This window comes from Meles meles, chromosome 5, assembly GCF_922984935.1.
Source record: "Meles meles chromosome 5, mMelMel3.1 paternal haplotype, whole genome shotgun sequence".
NCBI classification, from domain to species: domain Eukaryota; kingdom Metazoa; phylum Chordata; class Mammalia; order Carnivora; family Mustelidae; genus Meles; species Meles meles.
Genome location: NC_060070.1, coordinates 90435803 through 90454176, shown reverse-complemented (window position 1 = coordinate 90454176; position 18374 = coordinate 90435803). Strand labels below are relative to the sequence as shown.

General features: G+C 44.9%; 2 protein-coding genes across 6 annotated transcripts in view; both read left to right on the top strand.

Moving 5' to 3' along the window:
• The first annotated feature begins 124 nt into the window (after positions 1–124).
• Positions 125–11840, top strand: MED20 (mediator complex subunit 20). The gene is made up of 4 exons (XM_046004487.1): positions 125–273; positions 3071–3225; positions 9257–9510; positions 11147–11840. Exons 1-4 carry the CDS (start codon positions 260–262, stop codon positions 11360–11362), a joined length of 639 nt encoding a protein of 212 aa, XP_045860443.1. The 5' UTR covers positions 125–259; the 3' UTR covers positions 11363–11840.
• USP49 (ubiquitin specific peptidase 49) overlaps positions 11529–18374 on the top strand; it is a 92606-nt gene continuing 85760 nt past the window's right edge. For 4 of the 5 annotated variants that reach the window (XR_006818274.1, XM_046004471.1, XM_046004468.1 and 1 more), the window contains exon 1: positions 11529–11651. The gene's annotated coding sequence lies outside the window, so the exon portion shown is untranslated. The remainder of the gene's footprint in view (positions 11652–18374) is intronic. The other variant, XM_046004469.1, reaches the window with a different exon arrangement.

The window sequence follows — 18374 nt, the reverse complement described above, 5'->3', positions numbered from 1 at the left end:
ATATCCCCAGACGTGAACTTCCCCAGCTGGAAGGCCGGGGGCCGGAGTCGAGCAGTGACGTCATTGGAGGCGTCACGGAGGAGGTGCCTAGACCTGCCCCTGTTCCTCGTGGGCGCGTCGACTGGACGCTCTGTTTTTACGTGATTTCCGGAGCACCTCCTCGGCAGAAGCTTGTGTTAGGGGGGATTCGCCTAGTGTGGGCGGCCGGAGACCACTGTGATTCAACTGTTTGTTCCTGCCACCCTCCGGGCCCGGTACCATGGGAGTGACTTGGTAGGCCCGCAAGGGACTTTGAGGGGCGGCGTTTGGGGTCGGGAAGGGCCCTAAGGAGCCTGGAGTGTACCCGGGAGGAGGCTCGGGACCAAGGTCCGTGGTCCTCCACGAGCTGATTAAGATGTCTTCGGAATGTGTGGGTGAGGGAGGCACTGTGAGGGCTGCGGATTCTCTGGGCTTGTTTGCTCGAAGATGCTCCCTTTCGTCCTGGAAGGCGGCAGGTGAAAGGTTTTGTCCCAGGAGCTCATCGGTGGTGAAACTCCTTCCTTTTTCTTCCTTCCCAGGAGGCCATCGGGCTGCCAGGGGTGGAACTTAAGCGTTGGAAATAGGATGTCCGGACTGGGACCCAATCTGCAGGCGGGGCTAGAGGGGGTGCAGGATAGGCAACGAGGGAACCATCTTTTTTTCAGGTTTTCTCCTGCCCCTCCCTACAGCCACCTAATGCAGTTAGACCAGCCCGTGTCTGATTCTGGTGTGGCCGTTTTAAGCTCTTCAGTCTAAGGGGCGGGGGGGGGAGAAGCTGTTGGAGTCAGATGAGGGTTCAGGCACGTCACCTCTTAGGGATCGGTTTCCTACTATATTTAATTATATGATTGGTCTAGTTTCTGTGGACTTTTACTGCCATAAGTAGGGTGGCAGGGAAAGGTATGGGCCTAATGCCTGGGGGCATGGGTTCCAGAATGCTAGATTTCAGGTCTTTTTTGGTTTTGTTTTGGAATATTGGTAAGTATTAGCGTGTTTCCAGTCAGAGAGGGCTGGAGGCTAGGATATCCTGAAGTCATTAGCCAGAGCCCGTGGGAACTACTCTTTCTGGTAGCCCTAGTTCTTGCTGGCTTGTCCGTTACTGCACCTTTGTTTTTCATAGTGGACATTATGAGCCTTTTCTAAGTCTTCTTGTGTAAGGGGGAATGTGTGAGGGATGGAATGAAAAGTTTGCAGCATAGAGCCTTGGAACGCTGGAAGCCCTTGTTCTTTCAGTAGAAGACAAGAGAGGGAATGGGACCCTTAAGTTTTTCACACTCCTGGGACTTCTGACCCCTATAACATCAGTTTAGGGATTCTCTTATGTTTCTCAATAAGGCACATCATCTCATTGCTCATGAGTGCCTTTTCCGATGGAGAGTTGTGACAATTTTTAGCAACAGAGGACTTCCATTTTTATACCTTAATGTAGTTGATCATAAAGTAACGCGGTGTCTTCCAAAACTCAGTAACATGCAATTTTTATATAGCTAGGTACCACATGCAGTAGTTTTTGTTTTCTTTTAAATCTGTCTTTTCCTTAAAAACTTTTTAATAGGCAGCAACGTCTCTAGGAAAACAATCTAGTAGAATGGATAAGAACACAGACAGCTTCGAATCTTGGCCACACCATACCAAGCTCTGTGACCTTGTGCGAGTTACTCAATCCCTCTGTACTTCAGTTTCTTCATTTGTAGCAAGGATATAAATAATAGCTCATTTTATAGGGCTGTTGTGAGGATTCAAAGAGTTCATTTGTCTAAAGGTCTTTGGACTCTGCCTGGTACATGGTTGCTGCATAATGATTGTTACCTACTACTCTAAAAGGGAAGCCAGTTTCACTTACCATCAAAGGAAATCTTGAAAATAACGTTTTTATTCCACTGTTTTGATTTTATTCTTGTACACACTGTCGCCTCTCGTTCCTAAAGATTATAAACTTGAGGCTTGCTTTCTCTTGGATCCTAGAGCTATTGAATACAATTTTCTGCATTGAAGGAAATGTTCTATGATACCATTGTCTAATACACTAGCCTTTGGTCACATGTGGCTATTGAGCCTTTGAAATGTGGGTAGTGTAGCTGAGGAGTTGACTTTTTTTTTTTTCCCAAAGATTTTATTTATTTATTTATTTATTTGACAGACAGAGATTATAGGTAGAGAGGCAGGCAGAGAGAGAGGGGAAGCAGGCTCACTGCTGAGCAGAGAGCCCGATGCGGGGCTCGATCCCAGGACCCCGAGATCATGACCTGGGCCGAAGGCAGAGGCTTAACCCACTGAGCCACCCAGGCGCCCCAGGAGTTGACTTTTTAATTTGACTTGTTTTATTAGTGTAAGTATAAATAGCCACATGCGGCTTGTGGCTACTGTTCTGGACAGCGCACATTCAAAGTGTTAGAGAAATGGTGTAAAGACATACTAACCCCAGATTGAGATTTTCCTGGTATAGTCAGAACTGAAGGAATCACAAAGGACATCCCTTTCTCATATGATCCAATGTTACGGATTGCTCAATCTCTGTACCACTTAAAACCTTCTCTCTTTTTTTTTAAAATGAGACTACTTTTTTTTTTATCATTTTATTTTATTACTTTTTAAGATTTTATTTATTTATTTGACAGAGAGAGCGTACAAGTAGGCAGAGTTGCAGGCAGAGGGGGAGGGAGATGCAGGCTCTCCACTGAGCAAGAAGCCTGATGTGGGACTCTATCCCAGGACCCTGGGATCATGACCTGAGCCAAAGGCAAATAAATGCTTAATTGACTGAGCCACCCAGGCTCCCTTAAAACCTTCTCTTGAACATTGGCATACATGTTCTGCTTGGGAAACATTGGTGTGATAGTTCACTGCACTGATGAGAGTGTCCTGAGACCTGTGTTCTAGTTCTCGGTGGAGCTCTCAATAACTGTGAGCCTCTATTTCTTTGTCTTTAAAATGAGAGAGAGGATCAGGGTAACTCCTGGCCCTGAAGAGCTGTAATTCTGTGTGTAAATGAATGGCTCAGTGAGTGCACCTAGGTCTCCGGATACTGATGATTTGGTCCTCTCCCTTCCAGTGTGTCCCAGATGCCTGTGGCTGAGGGCAAGAGTGTCCAGCAGACGGTGGAGCTCCTCACCCGGAAATTGGAGATGCTTGGGGCAGAGAAGCAAGGAACATTTTGTGTGGATTGTGAGACCTACCACACAGCTGCCTCCACTCTTGGCAGCCAAGGTCAGTGAGATGGATCTGCAGGATGGCTGGAACCTCACTTGGAGTTGATTGACATTCATGTTCATTGAAATCTTTTTTTTTTCCTCTATTGAAATCTTTATGCTCTTTTGCTGTGGGTGGTGTTCTTGAACATGTGGCACATGTTTCTGAATTCATTACATCTTGGTCCTTCATCTCTTAGACTGGGCCGAAGCTTTAGTCTTTTTGCACTTTGCACTTTTAAAGCTGTGTTTCTCAGGGGATTGGTCACTGGCTAATGGCATCTAAGCATCTGGGTTACTTGTTAAAGGTGCAGAGTCCTGGGGCGACTGTGTGGCTCAGTCGATTAAGCATCCAGCTCTTGATTTTGGCTCAGGTCCTGATCTCAGGAATCAAGTCCTACCTCAGGCTCCACGCGGAGTGCAGCATCTGCTTAGAATTCTCTCTCCTTCTCCCTCTTCCCCGCTTCTCACTCTCTAGCTCTCTCTCCAATAAGTAAATCAAATCTTAAAAAAATAAAGGTGCAGAGTCCCAGCTCTCCTTACCACCTGACTGGTGCTGCAGGCCTCATAATTATACTTCAGCCAGCTCCCTTGATGATCTTTGCGCACTCTTCAGTTTGAGAGAGACTCCTTTTAGGTCCGGAAGTCTGTGATCCTTTCACAGCTTTACAGTGTTTAGAACTTCGTGCAGAAAGGCTTTCAGATTCCCACACGTAGTCAGTGGCCTTGGATATCTCACTGGTATGACCTTGACCTTTAAATCAACTTTTGTTTTAAATATATTGAGATGGGCTGTGGATGGTGGTGGTAGGGAGGCACCTTTTTTTTTTCTTCAGATTTTTATTTAAATTCTAGTTAGTTAACATACAGCGTAATATTGGTTTCAGGAGTAGAATTTACTGATTTGTTGCTTACATTTAACATTGGGTGTTCATCACCCCATTTAGCCGCCACCCACCTCCCTTCTTCGATCCTGTTTGTTAATCTATTGTTAAGACTCTTTTATGGTGGGGTGTCTGGGTGGCTCACTTGTTTAGCGTCTGTCTTCGGCTCAGGTCATGATCCCAGGGTTCTGGGATGGAGCCCCACATCGGGCTCCCTGCTCAGCAGGGAGCCTCTTTCTCCCTCTCCCAACTCCCCCTGCTTGTGTTCCCTCTCTTGTGGTCTCTCTGTCAAATAAATAATAAAATCTTTGAAAAAAAAAAAGTCTTCTATGGTTTGCTTCTCCCTTGCTCTTTTTTTCCTCTCCTGTATGTTCAACTGTTTTGTTTCTTAAATTCTACATATGAATGAAATCATATGGTATTTGTCTTTCTCTGATTTACTTCACTTACCATAATACACTCTATTTCTATCCATGATGTTGCAAATCTCAAGATTTTTCTTTTTGATGGCTGATTAATATTCCATTGTGCATCTCTATAGTATATATAGGTGTAGTAAATGTATAGATCATATGTATATATAGATAGTAGATACGTATCTATACATCTCCCACATTTTCTTTGTCTGTGCATCAGTTGATGGATATTTGGGCTCTTTCCATAATTTGGCTATTGTTGATAATGCTGCTGTAAACATCAGGATGCATGTACCTCTTTGAATCTGTACTTTTGTATCCTTTGGATAAATACCTAGTAGTGCAATTGCTGGGTCATAGGGTAGTTTCTTAAATTCTTGAGAAACCTCCGTACTGTTTTCCACAGTGGCTATACCAGTTTCCATTTCCACCAACAGTGTAAGAGGGTTCCCCTTTCTCCACATCTTCACCACCAACATCTGGTGTTTCCTGTGTTAGAGAACCTTTGCATATGAATTAGAGAGCCTGGGTTCTCTTAGTCTTGGCTCTGCATTAATTTGACCTAGGATAGTTCCAAAGCACAATGATTATTAAGAGGTTAGATCGTGGAACCAGAGAACTAAGTCCTGGTCACATACTAAATGCAACTTATGGAAGTTCCACAACCTATGACCGTTTCTGTGCCGGTCATTAGCCTATTTCCCCTGTAGATCCATTCCCCATACTTTCCCTGCAATCAGCATTTGCCAGGCCCCTTTTAGTCACCTTTGGCCAGTGAGGGGCAGTGGGGAAGGTTAGAGGACCAAAGAAAGAGCACAGGATCTCCTCTCCTGCTTTGAGCAGTGTCTCGGAATGTGACTGTGTCTCTCCCTTGGTTTTAGCTCCTGCTGGGTGCCCCTTGTGCCTGGCTCGAATGACAACACCTTTCTTTTTCCTTCCAGACTTAGGGAAGCAGTAGCTTCCTACTGCTAATAGAAAGTATTTCTTATCCCTAATAAGCGGTATTACTTCTTACAGTAGCTCCCTGTGCTGCCAATATTTGAGTGGCCTTACCGTTTGTTTTTTTGTTTTTTCCAGCCCTGGTATTTTGTTCCCTGTATTAAATCCCCTCTGATGAAACTATTTGCTACATGGTCTGTTTCTGTATCTTCCCAGGACTGTTCTGTCATTTGTGAAATGAAAATATCATATTACTGATCCCCTAGTGTTGTGGTCATTAAATAAGTTACTATAGGCAAAGCACTTAGAACTGAGGTTGTCATGTAGTAAGTGTTTAATAAATAAGAGCTCTGCTGAGTTTCATCATCAGTAAAATCATGTTACCATTAGTTTTGCTTTGTAGAGGCTTAACCCAGGTGCCCCTACGAGTCTGCTTTTGACTCAGGTTATGATGTCAGGATCCTGGGATCAAGCCCTGCACAGTCTGCTTCGCCCTCTTTCTCTCCCCCAGCTTGTGCTTTTTCTCTCTCTCAAATAAATAAATCTTTTTTAAAAAAGTGTCTTTGTATCAGCATAAACTTGTGAAGCACAAGTTTTGCCTTGTTTTGCCTTCAGTAGGAAGGATGTAGGAATTAAAAGAGAGAACAGTTATGAAAGCATTTGGAAAATGAAACATTTGTGCACAGATATAAGATGGCACACGTATCTATGAAACTACCTGTCATAGGCTCTGTTTCGTGATTTGACGTTTACTTTAAAAAAAAAATTTTTTTTTAAAGATTTTATTTATTTATTTGACAGACAGGGATCACAAGTAGGCAGAGAGAGAGGAGGAAGCAGGCTCCCTGCTGAGCAGTGAGCCCGATGCGGGGCTCGATCCCAGGACCCCAGGATCATGACCTGAGCTGAAGGCCGAGGTTTTAACCCACTGAGCCACCCAGGCGCCCCAGAAGTTGACTTTTTAAGGAGCTACAGTCGAGTTGGGGAGAGGACACATTGGTAACAGACAGTGGGGTGGAATGGAAGGAGCAATAGACTTGAGGTCAGAAGGCCCAGTTTGGAGTTCCACTTCTGCTCCTTGCTGGCTCTGTGCCTTTAGATCACAAGTTCTCACGTGGGCCAGCATTAACATTACCAAGAGAGCTCGTTAACACAGATTGTGGGGTCCCTCCCAAGATTTTTCCACTCAGTAAGTATCAGCCAGGGCCGAGAATCCACATTTTCAACAAGTGCCCAGGCGGTGGCGCTGCTGCTGCTGCTGCTGCTGCTGCTGCTGCTGGTCCAGAGCCCTATAGGCTTCATTTTCCTTGTCTGTAAAAGGGGGAGAGTAACACTGGTTCTGCTTGCTTCACAAGTTTATGCTGATACAAAGACACTTTTTAAAAAAAGATTTATTTATTTGAGAGAGAGAAAAAGCACAAGCTGTGGGAGAGAAAGAGGGCGAAGCAGACTGTGCAGGGCTTGATCCCAGGATCCTGACATCATAACTTGAGTCAAAAGCAGACTCGTAGGGGCGCCTGGGTTAAGCCTCTACCAGGTCTGCTCAGGTCATGATTTCAGGGTCCTAGGATTGAGCCCCAGGCTCTCTGCTCAGCAGGGAGCCTGCTCCCCCCACCCCCTCCTGCCTTTCTGTGTGCTTGTGATCTCTGTCTGTCAAATAAATAAATAAAATCTTAAAAAAAAAAAAAAAAGCAGACACTTAGCCAACTGAGCCACCCAGGCATCCCCAAAGATACTTTATTTTGATTTAAAAAATACTGTGGTTTGTAAACAATTGGCAGTGCCTTCTTCATTAAAAAACAAAAACAAAAACCTTCGTTGACTCTCAAAATATTTTTAAGACAGTAAGAACTCCTGCAGATTCCTATAGTATGAATTAAATAGTTACAGTGAGTTTGCACAAGAACAGAATGACAGATCAGCTTTGGGTACTTTTGGGTTTTTTTTTTGCACTGGGTTTGGCAGGAGGTGAAAGGTACGCATTGGCAGCAAGTGGTCAGGAGGGATGTGGGGGGCGGTTGGCACAGAGCCTGTTGAGTTTTGGAAGTGGCAGCAGAGTGGAGGCCTGTGTAGAGCTGTCTCCGCCCCATCTCCTCTTTCCCACTGTTAAACTCTCATTCCTGCCTAGGATGTCTTTCCTCCTCCGTGTGGCTGAACCCTACCCTCTCCTCATTTCATAGTTGAGGTCCTGTTTTCTCCATGAAAGTTTTTCCTGCTGATTCTTGCACACTTTGATCTCTTTCTGCTCTGATCTTCCTTCCAAGAAGACTTCTGGTCTGTCCCACGTAAGCATTTTGGTCTTACAGTCTCTTTAAAAGTTTTTCACCTGTCTTTATTTTTTTTTCTTAAAGATTTTTATTTATTTATTTGAGAGCGAAAGAGTGAAAGAGCAGTGGGGAGGGGCAGAGGGAGAGAGAAAGGGAGAAACAGACTTCCACCTGAGCAGGAAGCCTAACATGGGGCTCGATCCCAGGACCCTGGCATCATGACCTGAGCCAGAGACATATTTAACTGACCAAGCCATCCAGGTGCCCCTCACCTATTTTTAATGAGAGCATCAGCTTCCTGAGGTCAGGTGCTAAGTCCTCTACTTGCATTGCCTCTTAAACTCTTGCAAAAAATATTGGGGATAGGGACGCCTGGATGGCTCAGTGGGTTAAGCCGCTGCCTTCGGCTCAGGTCATGATCCTAGGGTCCTGGGATGGAGTCCTGCATGGACTCCTTGCTCGGCAGGGAGCCTGCTTCTCTCTCTGCCTCTGCCTCCCTCTCTGTCTGCTTGTGTGCTCTCTCTTTCTCTTTCTCTCTGGCAAATAAATAAATGAAATATTTTTTAAAAATAAAAAAATATTAGGGATAGTTAAGTACTTAATAAATATTTTATAGTTAACTCTTTTTTTTTAAATACTTTTTTTTAATATTTTATTTGACAGAGAGAAATCACAACTAGGCAGAGAGGCAGGCAGAGAGAGAGGAGGAAGCAGGCTCCCCATGGAGCAGAGAGCCCGACGCGGGGCTCGATCCCAGGACCCCAGGATCATGACCTGAGCCGAAGGCAGAGGCTTTAACCCACTGAGCCACCCAGGCGCCCCTATAGTTAACTCTTAATAAATACTTGGGATTGTGGTAGTCTATCCATTGATTCTTGTTGTATATGAGAGGGGGATCTTGCTTTCCATTTTCAGTTAACCAAATATATGTAGCTTTCCTTTCTTCTTGCAGAGAATCTCTAGTAGTAATCAGTGAGAAAACTCATTTCTCAGAGAAATCACCCAAATCAGCTAATACATTAAAGCACTCCAAAGGTTTGGGCATCTGGATGGCTCAGTTGGTTAAGCATCTGCCTTCAGCTCATGATGCTAGGGTCCTGGGATCAAGTTCTGCATCCAGCTCCCTGCTCAGCAAGGAGTCTGCTTGTCCCTCTGTTCGTGCGTGCGCATTTTCTCTTTCACTCTCTCTCTCTAATAAATCTTTTTTTTGCTAAAGATTTTATTTATTTGACATCAAGCATCCATCTGGGAGATCATCTCTCAACCTAAGAACTAAACTGTTACTAGCTCTATCGAAATTCCCTTGTGCTCCTCACGTTTTCTGTAGAGCAGGGTTTTACCACATGCTGCCTTGCCTGCCGTTCTCTCTTCCTCTTTGAAAAAGAGTGTTGGTGAGGGGAATTCCGCCCCCCACCCCTGGCCATTGCCCTCCAAGATGGCTGAGGTAATGGCAGATTGCCATCTGGCCCTGTTGCGCACATTTGACTCTATCCCGGGGTTTGTGGATGAAGATTTTAGTGCTGATAGGCTCTCTGTCCCTGCAGGTCAGGCTGGGAAGCTGATGTACGTGATGCACAACTCAGAGTACCCTCTGAGCTGCTTCGCCCTCTTTGAGAATGGCCCTTGGCTTATTGCCGACACCAACTTCGATGTGCTCATGGTGAAACTCAAGGGCTTCTTCCAGAGTGCCAAGGCCAGCAAGATTGAGACACGGGGTACCCGTTACCAGTACTGTGACTTCCTAGTGAAGGTGGGCACAGTCACCATGGGGCCCAGTGCCCGGGGCATCTCCGTTGAGGTAAGACCTTGGGGAAGCAGGAGCAGTGTGTGCTGAAGGGCTGCTCAGCAGAGGGCCCTGCAGGTTTTCTCACCCCTCTGAATGCAGACAGGCACTTATGCCTTCCTCATCCCTGTCTCCAGGGCCTGTGTGCTCCTCTGTCCCTGTGTCCTTTACCTTTTCTTTAATCATTCACGCTCTGGCCCATAATGGGAATGGGACACTGGGGTCAGAGCAGATAGAAAGCTTAGGAAGGCTGGCTTGCTGGAGAAGGGAAGGGATAGTCAAGGGACCAGTCACCCATCACAAGGACTGGAGCAGACCAGGGCAACTTTTTGTGCAGGTAACTTTTGGGAGGTGGGCCCTAAATCATGTGTCTACATACTTTTCCATAGTACAACTTAAGATAGGTCACAAAGGTTGTGTAGCAGGATGAGCCTTTCCTTTTGACATGCTGTCGACTTTCTTTCATGGTAGAAAGAGGTGTGTGTGTGGGGAGACTTCATCTCTGAGGTGTATATTGGAAACCACAAAGAATGTGGCAATAGCTGGCTTTGGGACCAGTGAAGGTCCTCAGTCTACCACATGCCCAGCACTGTGTGAGATGTAAAAAAAAGAAAAAATAGGTGAGCTTACAGGGGCCTGCCTTTTGAAAATGTATGATAGTAAATGAGTGAAGCTGAAACAAAGTGTTATTGAAGTTAGTCTGTAAGACATTCCCCGGGCACAGATTGTTCTGGGAATTCAGGCCAATGAGAGCACTGCTGACTTTGAGGATTGGGATGCTTTCTTCAGGAGTAGCATGTAAAGAGGGACTTAAAATGTAGAGATACGGGGATAGATGAGACTCACAAAGCATTCCAGGTAGAGAAACGGGCCTTAGCGGTAATTACTGCTCTGAAACTCCAGGGACCCCTCTGACCAAGATTTCCTGACCCCTTTTGGCTTGTGATACACCTCACATTTGCTGAGACTCACTGGGAACCCACTGTCTGCCTGTCCTTCATATTTCCAGCTTTATAGTACAAATACATCCCAGTTCTTTCTTTACGTGTTTTTCCTTATGGTTACTAATTATTTTCCCTCTCATCTTTCCAGTGCAGGACTAGGAGAAAGGATTGAGAAAGTGTAAGATGTATCTCCATTGGCGCCTGCCACACTGGTGGGGAAATTACTTCTTAGGGTCAGGTGGGGTCTATTGTGGGGGTAATGTTTGGTCTTAAAGAGACTTAAGAGCACGCACGTGTGTCTGCTTTGCCCCCTGTGGACACACACACAGATACATACACACTTTTACATTCTCTTATTCTTCATTTTCTGTCACACTTTTCCTGAGCTCTCCTTGAATCTTCATGCACCATAGCAGGGACTGTACAGTTCTGAGATCATCAGAAGGGGCCTGTATCTGTGTCTGGGTCTTGTGGGTTGGGGCTGTGGGTTAATGATTCCCAAGATGAGAATGTCAGGGATCCCTAAAGGGAATGTGGAATTCCTGGTATGTGGCTTGAGTTTTTCCTGTGGAGCAATACTGTTAGAAGGTGTGTGTCTTTGGCTTGGGGTTGGAGAAGATGGGAGCAGGGGCCAAGAGGTTCAAGAGAAGCAGAAGACCTCGTCCTTGCCCGCACTCACTCTTGTTCTCTGTTCTTTTGGTCCCCAGGTGGAGTATGGCCCCTGTGTGGTAGCTAGCGACTGCTGGAGCCTGCTGCTCGAGTTCCTACAGAGTTTTCTGGGCAGCCACACACCAGGGGCTCCCGCAGTGTTTGGGAACAGACACGATGCCGTCTATGGCCCGGCAGATACCATGATCCAGTACATGGAACTCTTCAATAAGATCCGCAAGCAGCAGCAGGTGCCGGTGGCTGGGATTCGTTAGTGACTGGTGGCTGCCTAGCTGAGCTCTGTCACCAGGGGGTCGGTGCAGGAAGAGCAGGGACTACACCCTGAAACCCCGGACCCCAGAAACCCAGGGCAGACATGGAGGCTTCTCTCCCTCCTCTCAGCTGTGACTTTTGTTCTGGGGATCTGGACCCCCCCTCCCCTGACCCTCACACATAGCCCTGCAGCAGCTGCTTCACCCTACGCCTTTCCGGACTTGGCCTGTTCTCAAGAATGGTAATTACGAAGAGTGGAGAAGTGTGGAGCTTTCTTGCTTTAGGGAAAAGGTAGGACAGGGCTGTCCCTGCCTAGTGTTGGTGGGAAAGCAGTCTGTATGTCCAGCTATTGTAGATTTGGCCTAGGTCCACAGTGGATGGCCTGGGCTGGGCTGTGCTGGGCTGTAATAAAGGCCTCTTCCTCTACTCCAGGGATGCATTTGGGCCTTTCCTGGAGAAGGAGTAGAAGGCATAACTTGGTGTGATGGCTGTCATTTCCTGACCTGTTTGCTGAAGTGAACTGAGTTGACTTCTCTAGGATACTCCCGGAGTCCTTTGGAGTCTCCCTCTGGCATCTTTCTGTTCTGTTGTGAATGAGGTTAAGCTGTAAGTCAAGCTGCTGTAACAAAGAACCTAAAGTACAGTGGCTCCTGGTAGAAGGTTCTTCTCTCTTCTAATTGTACAGATGTAATCAGATGGTCTGGGGCAGATTTAACTGTACACGGTCACCAGGACCTCGGGTTTCTTCTGTCTTGTTCAGCCAACTTTGGGGTATTGACCTTGCCCACGAGGTCAAAGCAGACTCATCAGTTCCGTGTCTACAATACACGAGAGGAAGAGAGAGCAAAGCACTTTCTTTTTAAAGGATATGACCTGGAGTCCCTCAAATTAAGTGTGGCCACACTTTGCTGAAAGGGGCGCTGGGACATAGAGCCTCTTATTTGGGTGACCATGTGTCCAGTTAAAACCCCGGGGCTTCCATGACTAAAAGATGAAGGAGAAAGTGGATATGGGGCCTAGTCAGGGGCCTCTGCTACATGGAGCTCAATGGATGTGCCCAGAAGGGCCCTTGGTGGTTATTTTGGAGAGCACCCCCCTTGACGGAGTTATTTGTCAGTTGCATTGGTTTAGGGCAGAGGCCAGAGCCATTTGTGAGTTTCGCTGGCTTAGTCACACTGGGTAGTCCGTTCTGCCCCCCATTGCCTAAGGGTTCATGGCTTCCTGAGCTCTTTGTCCTTGTTTCATTTTCCAAGCTGCTCATTGGACTTAAATCACCTGCTCACCCAACTCCGGCTGCAGAAATGTTCACTTGGGCTAACATTGATATATGCAGGCAGGAATGGTCTGAGGAAACACTTTAACGTACTTTACTGCAGAGCTGTCCTCAAGGATACTGTCCCTCACGGCAGGTTCCTCAGAGAAATTAGTTTCAGATCTGACACCTCTGCAACAGGAATCAGGAGATGGTCACATTTCCCTTGTAGCTTTGGCTGGCAGGAAGCTCAGTTAACTCCAACTGCAGGACCTGCTGCCTGTACTTTTTGTTTTCCTTTGCCACTGGCTTTTTTGTTTGGTTCTTTGTTCTGTTTTTGCTTTTTAAAATTGAGGTGTGTTTTAGATGTCATTTACAGACAATAAAATGCATAGATCTTGTGTTTTTGGCCCTCTGATTTATATTTGCTCTCATCCAGCTTTATCTGTGTTTTTCTGCAGACTCCCTTAAAGCTTTTGTGAGATGAGACAGCATTTTGAAAACATACAGAGATAGAGCGTGATAAATGTGACTCAAGATGTATGCATTTTACTGAGGGGGTTCTGTGCTCTAAAAAGTAAAGAAGAGTATAAACTCCCTAACTGTAGTTTGCCTTTTGATGCAATCTTGGCTCATACATTTCCAACATTCTTCACTTTTCCCTTATTTCGAGCATACGTTTAACCAAAGTCAAGTCCAGTGGACACCAGACCGGGCTTTATGAACTGCCATATTGGTTACTTCTGTCCACTGTTGTCCTTTGCGTCAATTAAAGAAAGTTTATCCCTATAAAAGGCAGGTAATGCAATACATTTCTTCATTTAACAAATATGGCTCCTCTAGTGAGGTTGCCAAAACTGAGCTGGTAACTAGTGGGAAGGGTCCAGATGTTGTCTAACTTTTATGTGCAAGTAGGAATGGGACTTTCAAGAGTCGTTGAGGATTGTCAGTGTATCATTTTTGAAAGTTCAGGTTGAATGAAAGCTTAGGAACATTGGTATAAATTTAAGGAAAAAAGGGCATGATGATCCTCATTTTATAAATGATAACTTAAATGTGGCTAGTTAATGGAGATGCCATGTGTTCGGTTTTAAATCTGATGTGGTTCCTTCTTCGCTAGACCTGTCTTCCTGCATCTCCTGCCTCTGTTTCCAGAGGCTTTTCCCTTCTTCCCATCTGTATCCACCCAAAAAGAGCAGAAACTGGGTTCTAAGACCCTGCTAACATGTCGGCTTGGTGAGTACCTTTGTCAGAGCTCTGCAGCAAAGCTGTAGGACTCCACTAGTCTTCCTTTTTTCGGAGATGGGGAGGTGGGGCTCCACAGAGGTCATGCGGAGAGAGGAGGCTGCAGTTGGGACCAAACTCCAGACTTAGGACCCCTAGCTACTATCATGTTTCTAAGTGTGGCTCCTGGGCCTGTGTGTGGTGCCAGGTTATTTTAGGTGAAATGTGGAAAATACTTTTCTGTTAGTACTTACGTCTTATTCTTTTTTTTTTTTTTTTTCAATTTATTTGACAGAGAAGTCACAAGTAGGCAGAGAGGCAGGCAGAGAGGGGGGGGGGAAGCAGGCTCCCTGCTGAGCAGAGAGACCGATGCGGGGCTCGATCCCAGGACCCTGGGATCATGACCTGAGCCAAAGGCAGAGGCTTTAACCCACTGAGCCACCCAGGTGCCCCTTTACGTCTTATTCTAATGTATATTAGAAAAAAGCAGAACTAACACTTTATTCCTTAGGATGAGGGTAAGTTTTTAAGGAAGAGTCCCTGTACAAGAACTGTTGAGTTCTTGCACAAATGACACCTGCAGATGGCAAACCCTGGGATGGCAGAAGGCGAATGCTGGGATTTGGGGAACCCTGTATTCTACCTGTGTCTAGCCCATCACTTGTATCCATTCATGGTTCCTGCACTGGCTGTGCTTTCCTCCTGTGTCCTGTGCTCTTGTGATTCTCTGTACTCCTGTTCCCAGGCTGCCTCCTGGTTGCTTGCCTCAGATCTTGAGTACCAAGTGGTCAGTCACATTTCCCCCGCCATCTGTTGGTGTCCCTGCTCCTCAGAAGGAATACCTAGAGACTGACCACTGCTCTCTACCACCAGGTCAGCCCCAGCCCAGTGTGTCCAATATTCATTCGTGGGGCTTCAGTGAGATTTTTCTTTCTGAATCCTGGATGATAAAGGAAAGCAGTTAGAAATTAGAAATTCCCACCTCCTTATGCCCTCCAGGTGTCAAGAGTGGAGACTCTGTGAACATAGGATGGTCAATAGGCTGAACATTCTGAAGCTGTGCATATAGTAGATCTGGAGCCAGGTGGGGCTGATGGGTGCTACATACCTGTGATTCCCAGTATTGTTTTTCCCTTACAACAGCCTCCCTTTCTGTATCTGCCGCTGTCTGGACCCCTTGGGCTGCAGGCCCCAGTCACAAGTGCCATGTGGCATGGCTAAAACCAGTTGTATCACAAATTTGGTCCTCTCCTGGGGGTTGGTGTCTTTGGACTTTGAGTAGTCTCTTCTTGGGGATGGACTCTCCCCCAAGGTGAGTTTCTGTCATTGTGTAGAGCATTCCAAAATCAGTCTCTTGGATTACAAGGGACCCTTTAGGTTACCTCGTTTGACCATGATTCAGGACTCAGATCTTTACATCATCCTTCCCAGAGGTCATGCCAGCCTTCACTTGGCCTCATCTAGGGAAATTCCTTCCCTGTGTATTCCATTGCTTTTCTCAGTAACTGAGACAAATGCAAAACAAGACAGAAGCAACCTATCCTTTCCCTCCCAGATCATGGAGACTGTATTGTGATTAGTGAAGGGGTTTTTTCTTAGTTGGTGCAGGAGTGTGAGCGGACCATGACTCTCAAGTAGCAGTTCGAACTTAGGGCAGCTTAAGCCCCGAGGGGAGCCCTGAGAGGACAAAGATGCCTCGAAATCTGTGTGTGTATATGTATGTAGTTTGGGGGGAATAGGATTTGTAGGGTTCATTAGAGGATCTCAAAGATCTTTGATCTATAAAAGGGTCTCTAAAAGAGCAGATCCTGAAGGGAAACAGGAAGGCAGAGGTAAAGCAGATGTGAAATACATCCTGCTGGCTTATCATATGCATCTATATATCCTGTATATGTATCTTCTGTCCCAAAGGCAGAATTCAGTATTGGAAATCTGTCATGTAGGAAGGGCAAAGCTAGGGATGTGGAGGTGACAGGTATTCCAAGGCTGCTACTAAAGGAGAGAGAGCACTGGTTTAGAAGACAGGTAGCTGGGTGCTGGCCACAGTACTGTCCTGAGCCTGCTTGGTAACTTCAGTCAAGTTGGCCTTTCTGGGTCTCATCTGTCAAGTGGGAATAAATGATGCCTACTCCCCATTTTTCATAGGCTTGTTGAGGGGCTCGAAGGAGAATAGATGTCAAAAGCTTTGTAGGTAAGGAGATGCCCTCTCTGCTCTTGCTTCTTTTTAATGGTGCAGAAGATACTGGTGCTTGATTAGGAGTTTAAACTGGGATATTGGGATATTATGGGGGCACCTGGCTGGCTCAGTTGGAAGAGCATACGACTCTTGATCTCGTGGTTTTGAGTTTAAGTCCCATGCTGGGTATAGAAATTACTTAAAAATAAAATCTTTAAAGAAAACAGTGGGGAAGTTATGGGGTCATACTGCTTGGTGGCAAGTTAAAATTCTCCCCTCGTGGAAAGAATGCTATTGTAATAGACAACGAGCCATGAGAGAGGGTCCCAAGAAAGTATACATAGTACAGGTATATTTTTTAACCAGATGAATGGGCACAGTGTATGGCCCATCTCTGGAGCACTGAACTCTATTTTTAATACTTACCTACAGTGGTAAGATTTTCCTTGTTCTACAAACTGAAGGGAAAGAGGGTCTGCTTTAAAAAAAAAAAAAAAAAAAGAAAAAGAAGTTGGGGCAGAATTGACTGTATCTTCTTTATGGAACATATCCATCCCTGTTTCCCCTCATTTCCCAGGCCTTAGTTGTGCCTGTCTCTGAACTGTGTTTGTATGGTGCCATGTGTATTGTGATCATGATCATTACCAGTTGTGTCTTTAAAGGAAGCTCAGTGTTTGATTCTATTTTCCATTTCTTGTTGATGAACCATTGAAGTTCTTAACTCTGAAACTATACTAAAACCTTTTTGTTAGCTATGCTGCATAGCCTTCTCATATTTGGATTATCCAAAATAGTTTCTTATTCTGCTTTCATCTAATACACAATTCTCAAACTCTTTAGTCTCAGGACTCCTTGATGCTTTTAAAAGTTCCAAAGACCTTTTGTTTATGTGGGTTATACCTATTGATATTTGCCTTATTAAAACTTATGAGAAAAAAAAAGGTATTCATTTAAAAATAAAATAAGTCCAATGCATCTTAACATAAATATTTTAATGAAAAATGACTTTTTTTCAAGCAAAAAACTTAACAAAAGTGACAATGTTTTATATCTTTGCAAATCTCTTGAATGTCTGGTGTAATTGAAGACAGTGGATTCTCATACCTGTTCTTCATTTAGTCTATTAAAATTTGTCATTTTGATTGAAGAATGTGACTCCAACCTCACAGATGTGTAGTTGGAAAAGGGGAGGAATATTTTAACAATCTTTAAACATAATTGTGCATATTCTTTGAAACGACATCGCAACTCTGCTGTTAGTTGCAATGCAGAAATCTCAAAAATTCTATCAGTAAACTTTTTGTACTCTGTTATATAATAGTATTTATTGGTTTATTTTGTACCCGAAGGGATCTTTTACTGATACCTGATTTTCTAGCATCATGCATTGGTCATTTGGAAAACATTGCAGATCTTTTAGGTGCTGACACATTTTGTTAGACAAGAGGGAAAAAATCATATTAACATCACCACTGTTCTCATCAGGAAAGTCTTGGGAGGCTATTAAGTTCACAGCGGCAGTTACAGGTTTACAAAATTCGAAGTTTTGCTTGAGAACTTGAGTTTCATCATTGCTAACAAGTGCTGTCAGGCTCACTTTATCTTTGAGAAAATCTCTGTCAGACACCCAGAGCTGACAAAAGAGAGTTTTTCTGTTAGCTTTCTTTCAAGTAAAAATGGTATTCCATGAAGAAAGTTACTAATTCAGCTCAAAATGCAGAGAAATTGCACAAGTGCTTTTCCTCAAGAGAAAGATGGTACTTAGGTAAGAAATGGAAGCACTTTATGCATATGTCCATTTAATCACGTAGAATAGTATTGAAAAGATGGGTACTTAAATAAAACAATTTTTAGTATTTCATCAAAGATTTCTAAAGTGAAACAAGTTTTATTTTTTCCTGTGAGTGGGTGACTGAAGAGTACATTGACTGATAGCACAGTTGAGTGCTGTTGCCTTGATATGTGCTAAGGCAGCAGTAATTTTATCCATTGTTACTTTTTTTTCATCAGTGCAAATATCATCACTTTGACAAAACCAAATAATGTCTTATATGATGAAAATACTTTTTTTTTAAAGATTTTATTTTTTGTCAGAGAGAGAGAGAGCGAGAGCTAGCACAGGCAGACAGAGTGGCAGGCAGAGACAGAGAGAGAAGCAGGCTCCCTGCCGAGCACGGAGCCCGATGTGGGACTCGATCCCAGGACGCTGGGATCATGACCTGAGCCGAAGGCAGCCGCTTAACCAACTGAGCCACCCAGGTGTCCCTGATGAAAATACTTTTGATCTCAGGGACCCTCTTGAAGTGTGTCAGGGCTCCACAGGCCACACTTTGAGAACTGCTGATCCAATATATGCTCAGGG

Excerpts from the sequence above, each read along its gene's own strand:
- MED20 (XM_046004487.1), top strand. Across the intron at positions 3,226-9,256 it reads CTCCACTCTTGGCAGCCAAG|GTCAGGCTGGGAAGCTGATG; the intron begins GTCAGTGAGATG and ends CTGTCCCTGCAG. Across the intron at positions 9,511-11,146 it reads CCCGGGGCATCTCCGTTGAG|GTGGAGTATGGCCCCTGTGT; the intron begins GTAAGACCTTGG and ends TTTGGTCCCCAG.